Source organism: Physeter macrocephalus, chromosome 18, assembly GCF_002837175.3.
Source record: "Physeter macrocephalus isolate SW-GA chromosome 18, ASM283717v5, whole genome shotgun sequence".
NCBI classification, from domain to species: Eukaryota; Metazoa; Chordata; class Mammalia; order Artiodactyla; family Physeteridae; genus Physeter; species Physeter macrocephalus.
The window spans coordinates 83,873,903-83,898,870 of NC_041231.1; the positions used below are offsets into that span (position 1 = coordinate 83,873,903).

Genomic DNA, 24,968 nt, shown 5'->3' on the forward strand with positions numbered 1-24,968 from the left:
AGAGCCCGCGAGCCACAACTACTGAGCCTGCGCTCAAGAGCCCGCGAGCCACAACTACTGAGCCTGCGCTCAACAGCCCACAAGCCACAACTACTGAAGCCCGCGGGCCTAGAGCCTGTGCTCCGCAACAAGAGAACCCACTGCAATGAGAAGCCCGCGCACCGCAACGAAGAGTAGCCCCTGCTCGCCGCAACTAGAGAAAGCCCGCGCGCAGCAACAAAGACCCAATGCAGTAAAACATAAAATAAATAAAAATAAAATAAATTTTAAATAAAAATAAGTAAAAGTTACTTTTTTACCTACTGTAAAAAAATGTTTTTAAGGGAAAGATATAACATTGAAAGCTAAAGTCTTCCATAAACTACCTCCTGGAGACAATCAATGTTGACAGTCTGCTGTGATCTTTCCAGATTCTGCATATATAAACAAATTTTTTATGAAAACGGACTCATGCTCTATATACTAATCTATTTTTTTCCTCAGATATCAGTCCATGTCAATACATAAAGATTGACCCTATTCTCTCTTAAACAGCTATAGAGTATTCCAGCATATGGCTATACTATAATTTACTTAACTGGTTCAATATAAATGGATATTTAGGTTGTTTCAAATGAATGATGACTTTCGGGCAAGATCTGTGCCCTCTATTTCGGCATCTTCATAGAGGTGGCACTGTGCACATGGTGAGAATTCAGTAAATCCTACTGTGTAAACTCCAAAAGTATTTGCCTCTGGGTCGCAGATGGTCACTGGGACGCAGTCCACCTAACATAAATGTCAAAAGCCAGCGATGCTGTGTGAAGCCTGGATAGTAGTGGGCAATATCTGCAGTGTTGGCCCTGAGATTTAACTCTCAGACCAAAAAAGACAAATAGTTCAATATAGTTTCCATGCCGGCTGCTTTCCCATATTAAAATTATTTGATGACCCAGCAATTCCACTCCTAGGTATATACCCAAGAAGACTGAAAGTATTATGTCCACACAAAAACTTGTACACAAATGTCCACGGCAGCATTATTCATGTGGTGTGATGCAAACAGCCCAAATGTCCACCAACTGATGAATGGATAAAGGAAATGCAGCATTTGCATACAGTGGAATATTACTCAGCCGTCAAGAAGAATGAGCTCTGATACACACTACTACATGAACCTTGAAAACGTTAGGCTAAGTGAAAGAAGGCAGTCACGGGCTACATGTTATATGATTCCACTTACATGAAACGTCCAGAACAGGCAAATCCAAAGAGACAGAAAGGAGATTCATGGCTGGGGTAAGACCAATGGGAAGTGACTGCTAACTGCTTGCTTTGGGGGCTGATGGAAATGTAGAATTAGATAACGGTGATCGTTGCGAAACATGGTGAATATACCAAAAAAACCACTGAACTATACGCTTTAAAATGCTGAATTTTATAGTATATGAATTATATCTCCATTAAATATGCAAAAAAGATTCTTTCAAAACTGGTTATCAATAGGTGATTCTACTTTACCACTCCTTTACTGAAAGAATACGACATGGAAACCACTGGAACGCCAAGTGCTGGGCCGGGTGCTGGAGACACGCGGTGAGCAAGCCCTTCTCCCGCCCTAATGATGAGGTCCCATACGGTGGAGGTGGGGCATTAAGGCCGAGATGGGGAGGTGCAGGGGACGGAGCTCTGAGGCAGGAGCAACTACCCCTCCCAGGGCAAAGGGGGCTTTCCAGAAAACCTAAGAAGGATATGCAAAAATTAATAAAAGTGGTTACCTGGGGGCAGGGGAAGGGAGCTGGATGGGAAGAGGTAGGGGAGGGACATTTCTCAATCTATTCTTCTTACATGTTTTTGATTTTTGAACAATGTGACTGTATTGCTAAATATCACCTATTCAAAAACATTCTTTTTTTAAGCTTTAAAAGGCCAGGATTCTAGGTTCTCCGTCTGTATGCACATGCTAAAGTAGCCAGCATTCCTAGTGAGCTCACGAGCAGCTGAGAACCCAGAGAAGAAAACGTGGATGGAAAGGCTGCAAACGGACCACCAGCAGCAGCAGAAAGGCAGCTCAAGACACACTCCCCTGTGTGTGCACTGGCCCAGCCTTGATCGTTTCATGCCGGCTACGTGTCAGGCACAGAGGGGTGGGGGACACTGAGAAAATGTGAAGCAACACTTCCTTCTGGGGGGGTGCTCACAGCAAGTGCAAGGAGCCAGCCTTGTCCCTTCTGCCTGTGACTTTCCTGGTACAACTCTGATGGAGTCACTCCCGTGCTCAGGAATCTGCAGTGGCTCCCTATTACCTAAGACGAGGAGCAAATCCAAACTTTGGGCCTCCGCGGCCCTGCCTGCCAGTCCAGACGCATCTTCCATAACTTCCTTCCTGAAGCACCTCCCCAGCTTTGGCAACACAGAGCCACTTTCCACCCCCTTACGTCTCTGTCCTTTATACACGTCCCTTCTCTGCCTGGAACGCCCTCTCCCCGGCCCATCTGCCCGGCCAGCATCCCTCAGGCCTCCAGGCCCAGTGCAAACTTCTCCTGTTTACAGTGAACTGTCCCCAACCCTCTGGGGGCTTTTGCGCCCTCCTCTGACTCACACTGTACCCGTGCACACAAGAGCACCGACGACACCGCCCCCTCCCAGAGGACTCCGGGCTCTGTGACGGCAGCATCTTTGCCTCGTCATCTGTGACCCTGGCCCCAAGAACAGCGCGTGGCAGAGAGCAAATGCTCAGTGCGAGTCGGGCTCAATGAATAAACGGGAGAAATACAGAGGCAGGTGGCAAGGAGGTGTGAACTCTGTTAGGGGCCAGGGAGAGCGTTCTGAGCAGGTGGTGCCAGTGCGATACAGGAGGTGGGCGTCAAGGGAGAAGCTCGAGTCAGTCCAATGAAAGGGGGAGAGAGAAGATGGGGGGAGGGCGTATAAACAGACGGGAGGCATGAAAGAAAAGTGTTCAGGAGCCGCTAGATGGTTTGTGATGAGGGGTCAGGGCAGAAGCGGGCCGAGCGTGGAGAACAAAGGCTGGTCAGACTCCAGGGGAGCCTTGAATGCCGTGCTGAGCGGCCCAGGCTTCGGGTGGGCACCACCAGAGGGCTGTAAGGGAGGGAGACCCAGGCCCAGCTCTGAGTCTGAGGACATCAGCGGAAGCTCTGTGGAGGAGGGGCCAGAAAACAGGCTGAGGACCAAGGTAGGACTCACTGTCACTGTTCAGGTGAGAGAGGCCCAGGGTCTGAGCTAAGGCCGAAGAGCAGTGCTCCAGCGGGTACGCAGAGCAACGCATAAGGCCAAGCTGGTGGGACTTAGTGACCAGACGTGGGGGCGGGGCAAGGGAGCAGTGACCACGGGGGTCTGTTCTGACACGTGCACTTGCTTTAAAGCATTTCCCTCCTCTGCACACCATGTAAACTACAGGCGCTGGGGGTCAGGAGGATTTAATAAAATCGTGGGTGATCACCAACAGGCCTCGGGAAGAAGAGTCCCAGGGTTCCACCAGGGGGCGAGAAATCAGACAAGGGGCAAATCTCCTCCTTCTGTTTCCAGGGGCCTGGCACCAGCTCAGAGATGGAAGGCACGTGGCAGATCAGCCAGCCCTCACCTTGTCCAGCACACGTCAAAGAATGACAACTGACACCAGTCGTCAGCACCACCTGACAGGGCGTGGGCAGCCCCTCACGTACAGTGAGGGCAGCAACTCTGTGAACGAAGCTGCACACAGGCCAAGCCTCCCTCCTCTGTCCCCAGTCAACCCCCTGCAGCCCCATTCCCCCCCATCCCTAGGAAACCTCCCCAGAGGAGCTCCCCTGCCCTCCACCTCCTCTGACACTGGAACAAACCCAGCTTCCTCGGGTCAGGCCGCCGTACTTGAGCGTAAGCCTCTTCACGGCTTATGCGGCTGAAAGCAAAAAGCCGGGGGGCGGGGGGGAGATGTTCCACCTGGCTGAGGCCCGACTTCTTAAAAAATCAGAAATCACAATAGATGCAAAACATACTGTTTGAATAAGTCTGAAGGACACTTTGGTGATAAAGTCACGCGAAGCCAGCACCAGACAGTGGCACAGAGAGACACCGTGTTCAAGCACAGCCCCGCACCGGGGCAGCCTCGGGGTACAGCGGGTCCCAGGCGGAGCCCTCCTCCCTCCCTGCCCGCCCCCGCCACCCGCCCTAGTCTGCTCCTCAGAACTGCCGGGTCGCACAGCGTGCCTGCCACACCGAGTGGACACCAGGGAGTTCAGGTGTGTGGGTCCCGGGGCATACGTCTCAGTTGGGGTGGAGACTGAAATTGTGTTGGGGGTTTGGGGGAGTTCTCCTGGGGGTCAGTGCCACAGCCTCCTAACCAGACTCACCTCCAATCTCACCTCCACGTATCTCCAGAACAGGGGACACAGCCTCACATCACTGTCCTCCGAAGCTCTTCAAAGACCCCCACTGCCTCCGGGAGAAAGTCTCAAGCTGTCGGCCACCACTGTCCACCTGCCCCAGGCACTGCTCCCATCTTAACGTGTTCTTTCTTCTGTAACCTTGGACCAGACACCCAAGCTTCCTGTAACTGTACGTAAAGTGAGTGCAGGTGGCTGTCAGCAAGGACCTGAGTGACTCGCCCGGTGTGGAGGTCACAGGACAGGGCACAGGGCTGACCTCTCCATGCATCCCGTTCCCAGCTGCGTTCCAAATGCTGAGGGAGCCCCACACGGTCGAGGCATCGCTCTAACACCTCTCAAGTGTAACAGGAACAATGGGGAACACGCGCTGGGCTCTCACCCTGCAACAGGCCATCTTCTGAGCGCTGTGTCTGTATTAACATTTCGTATTTTGTGCTGATGTTTCTAATCCTCCCAATGACTCTCAGACATAGTATTATCCCCATTTTATTGATGAGGAAACTGAGTCACGGAGAGATTAAATAATTTACCAAGATGACACTGCTAGGACATGGAAAACCAGAATTCAGACCCAGGCCATGTGGCTCCAGGCCCACGACCTCAGCCCTATAATCCATGCCTCTAACAGTCCCTAACAGAGCCATACCACAAGGACCCCTCATTACTTATTACTACACAAACAAAAACCAAACTCTCAGGAAGCGACATGGAGACCAGTGCTGTCCAATAGTACTTTCTGTGATGATCAAAATGTTCCATCTCAGCGCTACTGGGGACTTGAAATGTGGCCGGTGTGACCGAGGAACTGAATCTTTCATTTCATTTCATCTTGATGAGCTTACGTTTCAATAGCCAGGTGTGGGCTTCCCTGGTGGCGCAGTGGTTAAGAATCCGCCTGCCAATGCAGGGGACATGGGCTCGAGCCCTGGTCCGGGAAGATGCCACATGCCGCGGAGCAACTAAGCCCGTGCGCCACAACTACTGAGCCTGCGCGCCACAACTACTGAAGCCCGCATGCCTAGAGCCCATGCTCCGCAACAAGAGAAGCCACCGCAATGAGAAGCCCGTGCACCGCAACGAAGAGTAGCCCCCCGCTCGCCGCAACGAAGACCCAATGCAGCCAAAAATTAATTAATTAATTAATCTAAATAATTAAATAGCCAGGTGTGGCTTGTGGCTGCCTACTGGATGGCACAGGTGAGGCCTACATTTGGTGAGTCCAAAACTGTGACATTTCAAACGTTAACCATAACAGATAATTCCTACTTGAAATTAGGCTTCAGGAGGATGTCACTAAGCACTGATGCATCTCCTCACAACATCTCTCCCCCCCTGTACCGGTATTAATTCCCTCTCATAATTTCGAGGCAGAAAGCATGCTCGTGGGCAGAGGAGCTGCAGGCCTTGCAGATGGAGTGGGAGTGTTATCAGCTGGCCGGGCAATGCCTTAAGAACGCTGCTGTAGGTGTGGGGTTGGGGGGCGTTTCACACTCTAGGCTCACTACTGAGCCGAAATAAACCGGCCCCTAGGGGTGTGAGGGCTGGAGGGAATGAGCGGGTCCCTGAACGTGCACACACACTCGAGCCAGGGCCCCGTCCACCCTGAGCACCGGCTTGACGAAAGCTGAGCAGGCAGGGCAGGCGCTGGCCGTTCTGCCCAGGACAGTGACCTCTTCTTGCTCTTCCCGGGTCCCCTGTCAGCCTGGGAGGGGCCACACGGCCTCTGACTCGAAAGTCACAGACCGAGCCCACCCCCTCTCCCATCCCAGGTGATTCCTTTCTAACATATGGGTTTTTCTCCTCCCTCACCACTGGTTCCAATAAGCTCTATGACATGTCAAACCCAAATTCAGTCTAGATTTCAACTCAAATAAGAAATGAAACCAAAAGCAGATGTTGAGACCACTACCTCAACTTCAGGAGGTAGGGGAGGGCAACTTTTTTCTCATTAACGCTGAATCTATGTGGCTGGGGGGAAGGTGCTCCTTCAACTGAAGTGTTACTCATATGTCCCAGCCCTGTTCTGCATCAGCATCTTAGGAAGGCATGACTGAGCCGCAGGACAACTGACACCCCCAGGAAGCAGCCGGGTCCAGACTGGAGAAGGGGCCGCACAGCTACTTAGGGGCAGAGGCCCTGGGGCCTAGTCCTCACCCCTCCACCACACAGCTCCCTGCCTGGGCTCTGTCGCGGGGATCCTGGAAGAGGACCACGTGCCCGCACGTCACGCCAAACCAGAGACCAAACTGCAATTACAAAAAGAAAAAATCAACGATCCCTCATTCCTTTCCACCTCCACCTCCCTCTTCCAAACAGCAGCCACAAAATCCATACAAACAAGTGATTCCCTGGCCATCGAGGTCAAAAGTTGATCCAGTACAAAGTCAGAGAGCAAACCAAACACACTGCAAACTCCAGAAGTGTTGGATCTGAAAAGCCCCATCCCGTCCCAAGTCCCGAGGACTCCTTCTCTGCAGGAAACAGGGCATCGTGAAGGGACTCCGCGACTTCCTGCAGGACTCCGGGAATCACAGAGCGAAGGCCTGCCTATCCTGGGATCACTCCTCCAGGTCAGGAGCCCCCAGACTGCCCTTAACCTTCAGGAAAGGAGCTGATAATACATCCCCTGTCACCTCTCACCCCAAAGCCACGTTCTCACGGACTCTCAATGCTATCTTTTCGAAGATGCCAGCACTGCGCCGGGCATGCACAACAGACCAGAAACACTTGTTAACTAACCAGCGAGCTCACGGGCCTTCCTCAAAGCAAGGGGGCAGAGGTTAACAGAGCAGGGATAGGCATGTTGCTATACATTACATCCCCATGCATCCTTCTCCCTCCCCAAAGCCACGGAGTCTTCATCATTAAAAAGTCTCTTTTTAAAATTCTCCGTGAAGGCTTCCCTGGTGGCGCAGTGGTTGAGAATCCGCCTACCGATGCAGGGGACACGGGTTCGTGCCCCGGTCCGGGAAGATCCCACATGCCGCGGAGCGGCTGGGCCCGTGACCCACGGCCGCTGAGCCTGCGCGTCCGGAGCCTGTGCTCTGCCATGGGAGAGGCCACAGCAGTGAGGGGCCCGTGTACCGCAAAAAAAAAAAAATTCTCCGTGAAAACAGAGAGTATCTGCACCTTTATGATAAAGACGAAAGAACAAACCGATTAAACTAATGATACTCTGTCCTTAAAACTTAAGGAGCTTTATTAAGAAACCCTCTTCAAAGGCAGGACAACTGAGGCTCTGAGGATGATGTCCTTCTCACCTCTGGTGCGACTCTCCCCGCCACTAACCCAAAAGGCACATCACAGATCCCGCTGGGGTTTGATGCTGAAAATCTCAAGACACCCTACGGAAGAGTTCTCTGAAGCTCAAGCAAGGTTCCAATCAATGAAGGCCTCCGAATGCCAGAAATCACAACTTGCACACACATACACACTCACTGCCTTTGGTCAGTTCACTCATCCGCAAAGCTGTGACATACGAGGTGCCCAGGAGTCATCACCATGCTTGTCTTCTGCCTGCTGACCACTCAGGGTGTTGGGTCTCTATTCAATAAACTCCCCCCTCCACCAACGGCAATGGCTTGAGGGTGAGGCCCAATGATCTGTAAGTTGCACCCGCCACTTTCATCAAGTTCAAGACCTCACTCCTATCCACAAACAGTCTATCGGCTTTAAGCTACCACATAGTGACCTCCTTGAAGACAGGGACCCCACCTTATTCATCTGCATTCTCAGAGCTCCGCACAGGCACACGGCAGGTACCCAGTCAACAAACAGCTGCCGACTAAATGAACACAGCACATTTAGGAAGGATCGGTCAATTCCGAGGCTTCTGCACACGCAATGGCATTCAAAGGCAGCGCCGGGGAAGCCCGTGAGCAGATGTGTAAAAATGCACTGGGCTTGAGTCAGATGATGTGGGTACAAGCCCCAAGTTTACCAGAAATTCACTCTGCTGTCCTGGACAAATCACCCAACCTCTGGGGTCTTATTTTCCTCTTCTGTAAACATAGTAGATGACGTCTAGGTTTCCCTTTAGCCCTTAGGCTTCTAAAACGTGAAGAAAAGATGTGCCCTTGAGCTATGGCCATGATATTCACTTGATGATACGGGCAATGAAGATATAGCAGCCAGAAGCAGCAACTCTCACGCAGATGTGGGCTAACAGCAGGCGGTAACTTTAAGGAGGTAAAGCCTCTGCCCATTCGCCCATGGTCACATGGGGTACACACATTTGGGTCACTCTCTGGAGTCTTTCAGGGAGTCGCGGCAAATGGCAACGACTCTTCCAGACAGAAAAGCCTCCAAGTGGAACAATGACCCGCAGACATTACTTCCAGGTAATAAACAGATTCCACTGAGACAGAGAAAAATAAAGCGGCCTGTGGCTACATTCTGTAGACGCCCCATTGGTGGAAGCATCGGGGCTGAGCTCTAAATGTGAGCCAGACGTGGCTGACTTCTTGTTTTGGTTCCAACTCTAACTCGGAGCGGATGGTCCTTGGCCAAGTCTCTCTAGAAGCCAGGCTCTGGATGGGTATGACAACCCCCATAAACCATCCAGATTACAGGGTGAGGCTAGTAAAGCATTTCACAGATGGAAAATGCTGCCAACCCCTTGAAACAGATGAGGGGAGCTGTCAAGAGGCAACGTGGCTCGGGCAGAGAGCCACAGAGCAGCGGCTCACCTAACCCTGCGTGCCCCCAAATTCCCTCCAGAGGCCTCCCAGTCCCCCACTCACAATCGGGCTCCGTTCCTTCATGCAGGAAAGCTGTGTGAACCTACACTGTCCAGGAGACCTGCTTGCAAAGCTCTTCAAACCGCAAAGTCAACTCCCAATGTTAACCAGGGGTGACTAAGTTGGGCTGGGTTTCCTTCCACTGGGGACACCTGAGACATTGAGGTAAGTCAAGGCAAAGCAACAGGCTGTGTTCGAGACAAAGGTCTGCTCGTGCAATGAGAAGGGCTGTGTCAGGAGCCGTGGTAGTAGCTTTACTGTTTTCTTTTCCCTTTTTTTGCCCCCTTTTCTTTAACCATTAGGTACCAATGGACACCAGATACACAGTGCTGGATGAAAAGGTTAAGAGATCGTATCAGTAAAGTTTCCCACCAAAGCTTGCTAATAGCACTCTGGCTGATTAGAAAGCACTTCTGTAGTTTGGGAACTCTAATCCGCTCTTATCAACCCTCCAGCTTAGGCATTTATCAGGGTGGGAACGGGAGATATATCAGCTCTGCCACAGACTGATTTCTGGGGCCCCTGCCCACGACGAAGCAGATCAGAAAGGAGCTCATGCCTGCCAGAGTGAAGTTTTCTCCATAGCAACACATGCGACTCTGCAAACAGGCAGGACGAAGGCACTCTGCTGTGACCGGGCCGGACAGTGCCCCCAAGAAGCAGCAGCTGAGGCTGCAGACAACACAGGGAGCAAGAGGAAAGTGGCACCGACGGAGCTGGCGGGGCAGCTGACAGCGGCAGCTCTGAAACCCTCCAGCACCCCCAGCCCACCTTCCAATAAGACGGACAGCAGAGCGACAGATGTTCTCGGTGGAGCAGGCACCCAGGGCAGAGAGATCGCCGCTTTGGAGCAGACGGCTGGCACTGGAGAACTTGGGGGATAAAAGGTCTCATGGGAAAAACAGGTCCTGTCTACACTGAAACTCAAGCCAGTCTGATGGTGGAAGGTGTTCTCACACACCCAGCAATGACGCCAATAACAGTGGCCACCAGCGTGGTTGCTGAGACCATCAGTTAAGCGCCCGTGTGCCGGGCCCAGTGTGGGACATTTGTCCCATTTTTAACCCTGCTGTGAGGGTTAAAAACTCACTCACTGATAAACACCACCTTTCTGGATGTCACATTTTTGCCAAAGGAAGAAACAGGGATCACCGAGGTGCCCTTACATCCCATAGGACAGGGTTACTTACACTTGAGGCTGGACCAGGAGGAACACTAGCTCCAAATCTCTGCTCTTTTGTTCAGATCACTGAAACGCGGGTAAAAACCCAACCACAGAACAAGGGCACCTAAGAGACTAAGTGGCCATTCTCGGCTTCCCCTGACTCATTTCTCTAGAACGCCACTGATGGGCCACGTCAGAGGCTGGAGAGGAAGATGCGTAAGTCAGGAACTGTAACAGCTGGCAGAAGAACATCTTCAAAAGCGATTAGGAATTAAAGTAAAAGCGACATCTGCCCTCAGATGTACATCTGTGCCATATACACGGCTCTTTGTACTAACAGAATGTAAGCAGAACTGTCTTACAGCACTAATGCTAAGGGGCAGGACCAGCAGCCTCCCTTCAGGTTGTGCTGTCTACAGGCATGCCTGGGAGGATATGGACTGGTGCCACGGAACCCGTGTCCGGCCAGGTCGTGACACAACGGGCTCCCACTGTACACGCTGCAAACACATCGCCCTGACAAGTCGACCGTGGTGTCAGCAACCGGGAAGAAGGTAGTTCCTGGAGAAAAGGTGGCTCCACCACATCTGCCTCCAAAACAATTAAAAAGCAAAAACAGCCACTACCCCCAAAGTTCTCTGGGTCCTAAATTCTTAAAGTCATCACAGACCAAACAGGAACCCAACCTCCAAATGACAGGCCCAGAATTTCAGAACCATTTCCGTGCTGCAGAGCCAGCAGCGCCTGCAAATGAGCTTTGCAACAAACAGAAAAAGTCTGTCTCGAAATGACATTTTGTAGGTAATGTACAAGTGGCTTCCTCTCTGCTGCATGTGCCCCCTTATTCTCATTCTCTGTTCTCGCTAATGAGCGCCTTTTCCTCTCTCTTCCCCCTGCCTGTTTCAGTTTGAAACGTGGCACCGTGGCACCAAAGGAACAGGACATTGGAAAGGGAAAGGAGAGGGGAGGCGGCTTTCAAATCTGACACACACCCCACTGGCTGCCCACACCCTGAAGGCCGCTCCGGCCGGGCTCCACCTCAGACAGGCCTGAAGGACCAAAGTGTGGAGTAGAAATCCCCCTGCACCACCTCTCCCCAGCAGAGTCAAGAAAGAGAAAGCTGGAAGGGAAGGAGGGGGGAAAATAAAGCTCCACATTCCTGACATTTTTTAGCCAAGTGCTGTGGCTGCACAGAACAGCTCTATTCCAAACAGCCCGCAGGATGGAAAGAAAACCTGGGCTCAGGGGGAAGAGCCTGCCCCTGGCCTCGGAAATGGGAGAAGGAACCTCAGGAGGGTTCAAAACTGAACCAAACGGAGGTGGGAGGGCAACCCTTTCATGTGTGTTCCCCAAAGGAAGTGATCCCAAGGGAAGGAACTTGGAGTCCTCATCTCCCAGGGGACAGAACTAAAGTCCTGGGGTCCCTGCGGGGGAACGAAAGCCCCTCTGGACGCTGGTAGGCTGACCAGTGAGTCGGGGAAGGGGCGAGGCAGGGAAGAAGTGGAGACCAGTTAAGATGCAAGGACCAGGCTGTGGCTGGCTGGGGTGGGGGGAGAGGGCCCCAGCTCATTGGCAGAGGCTGGGCAGGGGACCCCAGAGGGAGAAGTAGCCAGGAGACTCGCTCTTTGTGGGAAGAATTATAATTGAGTTTTCCTGATTCAGCTTCTGAATGAAGGCATCCTAGCCCTGCCCAAGTTAGAAACCCAAAAGCCTGCTGTCCTCTCTCCCTGCCTTCCCCTCCCCTGTCCACCTCCTTCCGTCCTCACTCCTAAGAAAAAGCCAATTGTGTTAAGTGCTGGCCTGCCCCCCACCATCTGCGTCCCTACATACACACACACATACACACCACCCCTCCAGGGAAGAACCCAGATGACCCTGAGTGATAGCTAGTAAGTCCCCTTCCTGGTTTACCCCAACTGTGAGGATGTCCACACATGTTTCTCCGAGGTCCTGCTCTCATTTGGTAGGGAGAGCAGAGTTCCAGAAATCTGAGGTCCCCCCGCAAGATACCTGTCTCTGTGGAGAGTCAGTTGGTAGGTACAGACAATGAAGACCTACTGTGTGCCTAGTGCAGCAGAACACACATGATTCATAAGGGAGGTCTGGGCACGGCCTTCCTCCTCCCAGACCACCTGCACCGACCCACAACGTACCTCCAGTGCACCTTCCTGAGGAGACAACCTGTCCTGTACGTACAGATGCCGCGGGGCTAAGGTTCTACTAGAAGAGGGTAGAGGCAGGCATTTCAGGCAGGCATTTCAGCCCTGGCCCTTTCCACACTCCCCAGTCCAATCCCAAGAAGGGGAGGAGGGCAGGGCAGTTTTTTCGGGTTTTTTTTTTTTTTTTCCACCCTGGGCCTTCCTCTTGTCATGTACTGGGATTAAGGGCTCCTAGCACTTTCCACCTCCCATGGACGGCCAGGTTTAACCAACAGGACTTTCCACCAGACCAGAGGCAGCGAGGGAAGGAGGTACCGAGCTCAAATACTCGGCAGCTCTTTTTGAGCAAAGGTAAAAGCAGGTAGAGCCACCATCCTTAACGAATGCCAGAGACACAGCAGAGAGACCCACCAGGCTATGCAAGAGACGTCGCTGGCTGTGAGGGCTACAGCTGTCACGTGTGTCTTTCCAACCACACCCTCCAAGTCTGGTGACAAGGCACTGGGAGGCCTCTTAGAATGGAGGACAGCAAGGAGATACTGAGAGCACTGGCTGGACCAAACAAATTTTCTCCTATCCCGCTAAGCTATTACGATCAACAATAACAGGGTTTCAGGAGCAAACGACCTGCTTTCACATTGGTAGAACCTGCTACGGCTTTTGCTGCTCACATGATCTCAGTTAAACCTCACAATAACCCTGTGAGGAAGACAGGTTTTACTAATCTGTAATGATGGGGAAACTGAGGCTGCATCTGTTTTTTATTTCGTCAGATTAGTGACAGAGCAGGCACCGTGACACAGGGACCACCCTGGCTTGACAAAGCCCTCGCCACCGATACCTCACAAGAGCTGTCGGGGCGGGTGGAAGGGGTAAAGGAGGCCTGCAGACCCTGAAGCCCAGCCAAGGACACATGCAGACATCCAACGCTGACTCGGCCACCACAAGAATGTCCCCAGCTTGAGGGCAGCTTCACTGACCAAGCAAGGCCCTTGTCATCCTTAGAGAGGAGATAGGGAACCCAGAGACAGAGGGACACGGAAGAGGAAATTAGCCACGCCAGGAATCTTCCATCTTCAAGGCAATTTATAGAGTTACAGCTTCCTAACCCATTCCTGAGAATGCATATAAGCTGCCGACGAAGTGTCACTCACGTATCTGACCCTTGAGACAAGACAGACCACAGCAAGTCCTATACTCAGCGTTTGCCAATTCTCCCCACTTGTGAATATCACATTTTTCTGGCTGTCGGGAGTAGGGAATCCTTCCCATCAGCCCCCTTGGATTCTGACCCCATTCGGGCTTACTAAAACTCCCTGCTCTCTGAGGCCTGCCCCAGCTGTCCTGAGCAGGACCCCTGAATAGCTTTGAGAGAATCACCTTTCCCCTAAAAGCAGAGGGTATCCCTGGCCCGCGCCTTGCTCCTGTCACAGGAGAAGCTCTGGGTCCACCATAGATGGATCTGAAGGAACAGTTCACAGAGTGAAACAGGGTTTATGAAAACTGGCCTTTTGGGCAAGAGCAAAAAAAAAAGGGGGGGGAGGGTGGCGGGAGGACGGCAGAAGTGCACTGCTGGGATGGGGCCAGGGCCACACGTGAACACCCCGAGTCTGGTCCAGAGCGGAGGATGCAAAAGACCCCGAAAATCAAGTGGGAGGAGGAAAAGGGACGGGGTCCCTCCCACTGGAAAAGCCCAGAGGAGCTAGCAGCCACGGCTTGGGAAGGGGAGTTGTGCAATGACTGCGGATCTGGGAGTCTCCGGGCTTGGCTCCCGGACACCAGAAAGGAACCCGCGCTGGGCGGGCCGGGTGGCAGCTCTGCGGTTGGTTCGAGGCCAGGCTGAGGATTCGGGGCTGCAGGGAGAGCTGCAGGGTACGGTAGGTGCCCAAAAGGGCGGCAGGGCAGGCGGGCACGGCGCGGAGCTGGCGGCGGTGTCCGGGTTGACTAGGAGGCCGAGGGGCGCACAGTGCACAAAGCCGGGGGTGCGGGGGACCGACACGGCGGCCGGGCGCCCGGGCGCCCGGGCGCAGACGCGGACCCCGGAGACCCACAGGGGGACGCCGGGCGGCGCGCGAGAGGGGCGCTCCCCGCCCCGCTGTCGCTCACCTCGAACATAAGCCCGATGAGGACGCAGAGCACCAGGCAGAAGCCGATGTCCGCATGGTTGTGGATGACGAACTCCTGGCTGAAGAGCGGGTAACTTTTCGTCCTCCGGCGGAAAGCCATGGCAGCGGGCACGCACGGCCGGCGGGGCCCGCACCCGGCGCTCACCAGCCGCCGCGCAAACTTCTCGAGCCCAGGCCCACTCCGCCCGCCGGCCCGCCGCCCTCTCGCCCTCCCGCCGCCGGCCCAGAGCCCAACAACTTCTGGGGCCCGCCCCCTTCCTCCGCCCGCCCCCGCCCCTGCCGTCCGGAACCGCCCCCGGCGCAGCCCCCTCGCCGCCCGCGGCCCGCACTCAGTGCGCCTGGCTTGCTCGGGCCCCGCCCCCCGCGCACTTAACCCTTTCGCCGCCGGGGACGCGAGGGGGCGGGGCCAGGGCTGGGGCGGGGCCGGAGGGCGGTGCGGCAGGCTGGGTTCCCCTTGCCCGGCGCTCGCGCCCCGACGCGTTCTCCCGGCCGGGAGCCGGCAGAGGGGCGCAAGGACGCACGGCTCTGCCCGGACAGGAAGTGGGCGCGGGTTTCCCACTCCTCGGCGGCAGCTCCTTCCTCCGCGGGAAGGGAAGGGCCGCGGAGGCCGCGGGCTGGCCGCGGGGTGGACAGCTCAGCTCGGTGCTTCCGGAGGTGCGGGCTGTGGCTCTGGAGTGCTGAGAGCAGCGCAGGTTCGGTGCGGGCCGGCATCCTCGTTGGCCACAGCGGCCTGCACGTATGATCATGAATGGACGGTTAACCAAGTATTCACTGAGAACTAGAGAGGGTTAGGCACGGTTCAGATTGCTAGGAATATGCAGCAAACACCCTGCCCCCGGGGAGCTTGCTTTCCAATGGGCGGGAATGGATGGATCGGTGCAGTTGTGCTGTCTTAACTTTTGAGAACTTTGTGCTACTATAAATTAGTTTTACACGTTTTACCCAAAGTCTACCTTCGATATTAATTGATCTGAAAAAGTGGAAGAATAAACACTGAAGAAGAAAAGAACTTTCTCATTGAAAGTTTCTGTTTAATATTAAGTTTTAAAAGTACTCATGGAGGGCTTCCCTGGTGGTTGAGAATCCTCCTGCCAATTCAGGGGACGCAGGTTCGAGCCCTGGTCCCGGAAGATCCCGCGGAACGGCTGAGCCCTGGGCCCGTGCGCCACGGCTGCTGGGCCTGCACTCTGGAGCTCCCGAGCCACAACGACTGAAGCCCGGGAGCCTGGAGCCTGTGCTCCGCAACAAGAGAAGGCACCGCAATGAGGGGCCCGAGTGCCCGAACGAAGAGTGGCCCCCGTTCTCCGCAGCGGGAGAAAGCCCGTGCACAGCGACGAAGACCCAATGCAGCCTAAAATAAATAAATTTAAAAAAAATAAAAGTACTCATGGAGGACAAAAGGTATTTTTCATAAATTAAATTGGCAAATATTGGATTTATTCCTACCAGTAATGAAGGAGTCAACTAATCACTTTCCAGAGGTACAAAAATACAAAATGAGAAAAGAACTATTTAATTCCTAGTCCCTTTTTTATTAGGTCCACAGCTATTTCACTTCTAAGTAAATACAATTTCTTAGAAATGGCACAGTGTATGAAATGTGATTGAGTCTGGACTTATCTGGAGTTCTGAGATAAATTTTCCATCTTAAGTTTCTTGACTCCAGTATTTAGTCTTTGGTCTTTAATTCCTTTATCTGACATATGGAAATGAGAAAGTAATGCCTATATCGGACTAAAGCTAATTTAACTTCAAGACTGACCTTTCTTAAAGTTGGACCTTAATCTCGTGAGGAATAGAAAGATCCAGAACTCTGGAACATCTCAATTTTCCATCTGTGAAAAGGTGTTCAAATCTTCAAACTGCAGCCATATCTATTAGGTTGAACCCTATGAAACTGATTTCTTTATAGGTCAAAACCAGAATACCAGCATTTCAGATGGTTCAACCTAATAGTTCCCTTGTGTTTCCACGTGACCATTTGTAGAGGATGTGGTGGTGGGAATTTCTTGCAAAGGTGGGATGTTAAAAAAAAGAAAAAGGTGGGATGTTGCTATCCCCTTAACATTAAGAGTTTAGTTGGAAAGTCCTGGGACATAGTTAGGTACTAGAACCTCCACATTTGTAAATGAGAAACATGAAATAAAGGGGATGACTTAGGGCTCATACTGATGACCGCCAGCTCCAGACCTTTCCAAATATAATTGAACAACTAGACACGGGGTTCTTAGCTGTATGATTTAATATTTAATTACCTTGAAACCCCAAGGAGGAAGTCCTAGATGCCTACTTCAGCCATCACAACCATCTCTTAAGTCCTAGCTTCAAGACCTTCAACCCCAAATGGATCTCTTCCCAACCCCTCTCATGTAATCGGTCATGGAGTCCCATGAATTCTTACCTCAGAATCTCTCCCACCAACTCTCACCTCCACCACTCTTCACGGGGCCCACACAAATTACCATGGTTACACTGCCTCCAGTATCTCCCACCTTCAACACATCTTTCCATTAGAAACATCCACTGAGCACCTACTAAGTGCCAGATGCTGTGCTAGTTACTGAAGACAGAAAGACAGGACAACCCCTGTTGGTGGTTTTAAAATATGTCCTCAAGTTCTTTGATATTCCTCCCTTCAAGAGGTAGCAATTAATCCCCCTCTTCCCCTTGAGCGTGGGCTGGATTTAGTGGCTCACTTTTAACAAATAGAATAAGTGATGGTGTGTGATTTCCAAGACTAGGTCATAAAGGCATTTTGCTTTTCTCCTTTCTTTCTTGTCTTGATCACTTGCTCTGGGGAAAGTGGGCTGCCATGTTGTGAGGATACTCAAGCAGCTTTAGGGAGAGGTCCACATGGACAGGAACCAGGACCTCCAGCCAACAACCAGTGCTAACTTGCCAGGCTTCTGCATGAGCCATCTTGGAAGCAGATCTTCCAGCCCCAGTCAAGCTTTCAGATGACCACAGCCCTGCTGACCTCTTGACCGCAACCTCATGAGAGACCCCCTAGCCAGAACCAGCCAGGTAGCCACTCCCAAATTCCTGACACATAGCAGCTGTGAGCTAATAAATATCTGCTGTTTTAAGTCACTGAATCTTGTTGTCACTGGTTATGCAGCAAGAGGTATGCTGGAGCTCACAATCTATTAGAAGAGACAGAGACATCATTACAATTCAGTGTGATGATGGTGACTCTAAGAAAAACTTGAAATACATACCCTAAGAGTGCAAAGAAAAGGTAACTTAATTCTGTCTGGGGTATTGGGAAGAGGACATTTGGGCTGGACCTTTATCTGGTAGGATCTTACTGATAGAGAATGCAGGAGCGGGGTGGGAGATGAATTTTGGAGGCTTAAGATGGAGCTAGGTTGTAACAGGTTTCAAATGCCATGATAAAGAATTGTGACTTTCAGTGTATCATAAATACCTTACAATTTTATTTGTCAATTTTGCCTCAATAAAGCTGAAAAATTTTTTTTAAAGAACTGTGACTTTATTCTGCAAACAATGGGAATTTTTTAAGCATGACAAATCTGTCTTTAAAGAGAGAACCATCAGGAATATGAAAGATTGTTTTGTTCCTGGTATCAGGAAGACCACTTGAGAAACTATTAGAACAGCCCAGTTAAAAACAAAACAAAAACCAAAAAAACCCGTCTCAAAGAATAGTGGCGATAAGAATAAAAGAGAGGTGAATTATTTCAGGGACATTGCACGGGTTAATTAATTGGATTTGGTGATTGCTTTAATATATGATGTATAGGAGTTGGAGGAGTCAAAACTTTAAGCTACGATGACATAAATGATGGTGGGAACATTAAAAAACATATATGGGGGGGCTTCCCTGGTGGCACAGTGGTTGAGAGTCTGCCTGCCGATGCAGGGTACACGGGTTCCTGCCCCAGTCCGGGAAGATCCCACATGCTGCGGAGCGGCTAGGCCCGTGAGCCATGGCGGCTGAGCCTGCGTGTCCGGAGCCTGTGCTCTGCAACGGGAGAGGCCACAACAGTGAGAGGCCCGCATACCAGAAAACAAACAAACAAAACATATATGGGGACTTCCCTGGTGGCACAGCAGTTAAGAATCTGCCTGCCAATGCAGGGGACACGGGTTCGAGCCCTGGTCTGGGAGGATCCCACATGCCACGGAGCAACTAAGCCCATGTGCCACAACTACTGAGCCTGTGCTCTATAGCCCACAAGCCACAACTACTGAAACCCTCGTGCCACAACTATTGAAGCCCGCATGCCTAGAGTCCATGCTCTGCAACAAGAGAAGCCACCACAATGCTCACGTGCAGCAATGAAGACCCAACACAGCCAAAAATAAATAAATTAATTAATTAGTTAATTTAAAAAAAACCACGTATATGGAACAACAGAGAAAGAACAGTCATAAGCGAAGAGAAGCTGGCCTCAGCTTTGCACAAGCTGAGCCTGAGGAGTCTCAGGATATTCAAATCGATGCTTTGACAGGTCAATTGGAAACCATTGGATAAATGGTTTCTCTCCCTTAATCCAGGGATTAAGGGAGAGAAAGTCAGAATTAAAGGTATTTGTGCTTCATCTGCAAGGGGACTGTGGAAGCCATGAGGTTAACTAAGTGTTCCCAGGAGAGTGTGCTGAGTGAGGAAAAGCCCGAGGTCAGCAGAATCTGAGGGATCCCCAACCCCGAGAAGCGGGAAGAGGGAAAAGGAAAGGGGGGCGGGTTGAGGAAGCCATAACGCAAGCACTTCACCAGGGCAGGTTAAACCAGGCAGGATACGAGGACGAAGCCCCTAGGTGCTGGCATTATGGCCTTTGAGGGCCCACTCTTTTTAAAAAAAATTTTTTTTAATTGAAGTATAGTTGATTTACAATGTTTCAGGTATACAGCAAAGTGATTCAGTTATATATATATATATATATATATATATATATATATATATATACTTTTTCAGATTCTTTTCCATCATAGGTTATTACACGACATTGAATATAGTTCCCTGTCCCATACAGTAGGGCCTTGTTTTTTATCTATTTTATATATAGTAGCGTGTATCTGTTAATCCCACATCCCTAATATATCCCTGCTCCCCCTTTCCCCTTCAGTACCTGTAAGTTTGTTTTCTATGTCTGTGAGTCTATTTCTGTTTTGTAAAGCAGTTCCTTTGTATCATTTTTTTAGATTCCACATATAAGTGATATTATATGATATTTGTCTTTCTCTGTCTGACTTACTTCACTCAGCATGATAATCTCTAGGTCCATGCATGTTGCCGCAAGTGGCATTATTTCATTCTTTTTTTATGACTGAGTAATATTCCATTGTGTGTATATACAACATCTTCTTTATCCATTCATCTGTAGATGGACATTTAGGCTGCTTCCATGTCTTGGCTATTGTAAACAGCGCTGCAATGAATATTGGGGTGCATGTATCCTTTCGAACCATGTTTTTCTCCAGATATATGCCCAGGAGTGGGACTGCTGGATCATATGGTAACTCTATTTCTAGTTTTTTAAGGAACCTCCATACTGCTCTCCACAGTGGCTGTACCAATTTACAGTCCCACTAACAGTGTAGGAGAGTCCTGAGGGCCCACTCTTAATCGGACATTGGAGGAGGCATAGTTAACAGTGGGTAGAAGATGAGAAAAGGTGAGAAAATAGTCTATTCTTTTAAGAAGTTTGGTGAGAAAAAGGGAAATGGATGGTGTCTTAGGAGATACAGAAGATCCAAGGAAGGATCTTTATTTTTTAAGATCAGAGCATATTTGGAGACAGAGAAAAAACACTCAGGAGAGAAAGAGGGAAATACTTAAAATACTAGAAATATGGGAGATCGTGGATGAAACCAAGGAGGAGGCATGAGGGTCACTCCAGCAACAGGAGGAAGAAGGGAAACTCCTCTGAGGCTGGGGCAACAACCTAAGATGGGTGAATCTATAGTTAGGTCTGGACATGGAGGAGATAATAACCTTTCATGTTTATATTGTGCTTTACAGTTGCCCTGTGAGGGAGGAAAGACAGTGATTACCAACCCCTTCTTATAGCTGTTCTGAGACGCATGAAAGACCAAGGGCCACATAATTAGCAGGTAGCTGAAACAGGACTCAGACTAGAGATCAGCACAGGGTCCCCTCTGCCCACCCAAACTGGAGCCTTTCAGGCTTCCTAGAGCATGGCACTGATCAGGTAAGCACCATCTGTCTCTCTCCGCCTGTCCCATCGTGGCAGCTGATAATTCTGAAACACCAATGCTTAAGTAAATTGGAGTAGCCCCTCTTTCCAGAACAGACCCTGTGGTTTCCAATCTCTGTGTCTTTGTTCCCCTCACAAGGCCCTTGTGCTATGTCCCTTTGCCTATAAGTTAACTATCCTTGAAGATAAAGGGTGTGTACCTCTTCCTTCACAAAGCTGTCTTCAGGGCACTTAGGCTGGAGGCGTCACATAGCACCTGTGCACACCTCTCAGGTAGCAGCAAGTTCTCCTGCAATCAGTGGATTTGTCTATGAATTTTACACCCCCTTTGGATGGTGTTACCTTTTAGGGCAGGAATCTAGCCATTCGCTCTCTTATTCCATCAGCACCAAACACGATAATCCCACATGGTGTGTTCTCACCAAGTGTTGTTTTAGTGAATAAATGATTGAAAGAGAGATGCTGTTGCCATGGCCGGTATAAGTGTGACCACTAACCCCAGGAAATGGAAAATGTCTTTTCTCATATAACAAGAAGTCCTGAGTTAGTTCATTCCCAGGGGTAAGTGATTCATCCAAACCTGGAGTCTCACTCTCCTGCCACTTTGCCACTCTGTGTTTGCTTTTGTCTCGGACTTGTCCCTCATGGTTACAAAGGGGCTGCAACAGCTCCAAGCATTCTATCTTTCATACAACTAGACCCAAAATTCAGACAAGAAAGAGGTGGGCATTTTGAAGAGTGAAGAAAACTTTCCCAGAAATCCCAGACTTTCCCCTCATGCCTCATTGGCCAGAAATGCATCACATGCCTATTCCTAAACCAGTCATTGGCAAGGTGAGTGGAACTGACATGATTAGATTAACCTCACCAGGAAGGCATCCTCAGAGGAGCTGAGGAGACTTTCAGCCTCCTTTGAAGATCCTGACTAGATCTCGGCAAGAAAAAAGGCGTGGAACTAGTATGGAGCAGGCATCCAGAAGCATCTGCACCATAATTTTTGTCAGGGCTTTTTACTCTATATATTTTCACCTCTTTTCCTCATGGGACTCATGGCACTCTTGCCCAAAATGAGTCTTGCTTTCTGGTTTCCGTACAGTAGACACATGAACTTTGCAAATGTCACACGCCTACCAGTCACTGTTGAAGTGTCTCGCTGATGGAGCTCCAGCTTGACAAAGTGTAGTGTTGGTGCTCTGACGGTCCAGCATATTATATCAGGCACAACATTCTTGCCTCTGATACCACAGCGGTTTAGTGGAATCAGTGGTATACTAAGGTCAGGGCAGTGGAAGCAGTCAGCCCTGGGGGCACGCATGAAGGCGTTGCATGATCTATAAAGAATTTTAAAACAATGATAAACCTCTAAAGGCAATGTGGTACCCTGGACTTAACCCTGCAACAGAAAAAGGACATTAGTGAAAACATTGCTGAAATCCAAACAAAGTCTGTAGTTTGGTTAATAGTATTGTACCAATGTTAATTTCTGTGTTTTGAAAAATGTACCATGGTTACATAAGCTGAGTGAAAGGTTTATGAGGACTCTCCATAATATTTTTGCAACTCTCACGTAAATCTAAAATTATTTCAAAGTTAGAAACAAATTTTAATGACAAAAGTGACTAAAAATTCTTTGTTTTTTAATTACCACCATGGCAATTCTAAACAATGTTAGAGGTAAAAATACTTCCCCAAATCTTTTGGTCTAAATTCTAAACAATTGTTGTTGCTGTTGAGTTTTAATAATATGTATGTAAATTTCGACCTTGCCCATTTTTACTATTTATCTTTTAATAAACATTGGATCCTACATGAAAGTTAATTCTAGTAACTCTCATATATACAGCCGACTCCTAATACACAGGGTCTCAGATGCACATGTTTGTTTCCAGTAAGTTCATACCCATCTGGAATCAGCCTAGCTCGTTTCCAGCACAGCCAGGTCTCCAGTGTGACAGAGGCTTGGGTTTGAACCACAAATTGGAAACAAACAATGATAACAGTGATTTTATAGATGAAGAAACATAACTTGTTACTTTAATTCTGTCATTCTTTGTGACCACTGGCAGCTCTTATTTGTGTTTAAAATTTAAAACAGTAAGACAGAGTACAAAATGCCTGCACCCCACACTCACTCACCTTCGGCAGTTAGGCAATAACTGAGAAAAACCAAGTCGCTTGTCCAGTGGCAGCTAGTGACTCAGTGGCAGAGTAAGACATGGGAACCAGGACTCCTGACCACTCAGGGCTCTAACCACTGCCCCCTATTTCCTCTTTCCAAGTCTCATTCAGCTGGAGACAGACTTATTCCAGACGACTAATGAGTGTGCCACCTGACATTCAGAAGGGAAGTGGGGGGCATTTTTAAAAAGAGACACAACTCAAATTAACATTAGAAATGAGTACATTTCAGGGGACTTCCCTGGCGATGCAGTGGTTAAGACTCCGTGCTTCCAATGCAGGGGGCGTGGGTTTGATCCCTGGTCAGGGAACTAAGGTCCCACATGCTGCACGGCTCGGCCAAAAAAAAAAGAAAAGAAAAGAAATGAGTACATTTCAGTCAGAATTCCTGCAACCAAGAAAATACTGGAATACAACATTTGGGGAGCAAAGGAATGATTCCAGGTCTTGATTTCCACCGAGTTCTCCAATCTGGGGGGCATCTTTCAATGGAAACTCTCTGGGGAACTTATCCTTAGTTTGTTTAAGAAGAAAGCAAGAACTATCAGACTGGCACCTTGTGATGCAGTGGGCATCACAGCGAGGAAAAGCTCAATAGCAAGAACTCTGTGGAAGAACAGTTGACGTGAGCCTCTGCCTTCCCGAGCAGCTCTCGCCCAGTCTGGGGAGAAAGGCAGACACTGTTTTGATTAAATTTAAGCAGCTCCCTGTGAACCTTTGTAATCAGTCCTTGCAATTCATCCCATATCTCTTTCCCACATCACAGCCCAGGATTCAGGAACCATTCACTTGCGAGTTGTCAATCGTGAACACTACATGCAACTACTGGGTGTGTCTTTGCCCAGTTCCCAACCACAATAATGGTTTAGGGGTGCCCCGCTCCTCACTGAGCTGTTAATTGACCTCCTACTGCATGCTTGGAAGGATGATGGATGAGTGGAAGTGTGGGTGGATGGATGGATGGATGGGTGGAAGGGTGTATGGTTGGATGGGTAGGTAGATGAGCAAATGGACGGATGGATTAACGGAGCAACATGAGGGAATTCATACCACTCCATCTTTATACTGGTGCCCAGGGTAACTGCATAGTGAAGGGGCCCCAAGGGGATCCTGCTTCCACACAGGAGGCATGTTCAAGAACAAAGATATATCTGGGTTGGGTAGAACTTAGCCGTGAGGTAGATTTAAGGCCCTGGGAGACGGGAACCATAGCTTTCCGTCTGTGCGACTTAGCAACCAGCTCATTCGCTACTGCAGAATAGGTGTGGAGAGACTCTCTGTTGACAAAAATGAATGAATGAATGATTTGAGAAACACAAGGAAGGCTCCCCCTAACCCTGATACTCACCCCCACATTCTGATTTTTTGTTATTATATTCCAACGTGAAAATTTCATCCCTTTGTAAATCAGTCATGTATCCAGAAAGTGTCCAGTTATGATGCAAAATATTCCTGGATGCTAAATACATTAAGCCCTTTCCATCTGTTGTCTCTCTGGCAGGAGTGAGCTGGTCACACTGCTGTCTTGCTTGATTCTTTGCTAATGAGGTTGGGCACAGGGCAAGCCCAGAGGTTTCTCTGACCGGGTAGAAGGGCTCTTGCTGAGGAGTGGGAGAGGGCCCTCCAATGCAGGAGGCACCAGGGTTCTGAGGAGGGACCCAAGACCCCTCTCCCCTGATCTCGGCAGCCAGCCCCTGGCCCCAGCGCCTTCTCAGCGGCCCCTCCTCCATAGGAGAAGAATTCCTCACTTTGTCCCCTGGGTTTCCACAAGCTGGATGGGGCACTGAGGTGAGGAAAGAAAGAAAGACGAGGAAGAGTGAGAGCAAGAAAATAAACACGAGAAGCGGAGAGACACAGGACAGTAAAGAGAGAAGAGTGGAAAGAAACTGAGGCTAGATATAGGCAGGGGGTAGGAGAGAGGAAAAAAATAGATTCTCTTTGCAGCACAATGCTTCTAGTAATAATATCATCATTATCTCGCCTGAACAGATGTGCGAGGACTCTGTCTACTCATTATACAGCATGAAAATGGAACGAGTTTCCATCAGCCTCATC

At 50.1% G+C, this 24,968-nt stretch overlaps 1 protein-coding gene across 1 annotated transcript in view; it reads right to left on the minus strand.

The window, feature by feature from the left end:
- The window catches only part of TRAM2 (translocation associated membrane protein 2), an 86,703-nt gene extending 71,942 nt beyond the window's left edge, over positions 1-14,761 (minus strand). Inside the window, exon 1 of the mRNA XM_024121717.3 lies at positions 14,534-14,761. Within this exon, the coding sequence (XP_023977485.1) occupies positions 14,534-14,653 (120 nt within the window). The 5' untranslated portion in view covers positions 14,654-14,761. The remainder of the gene's footprint in view (positions 1-14,533) is intronic.
- Positions 14,762-24,968: the final 10,207 nt, after the last annotated feature.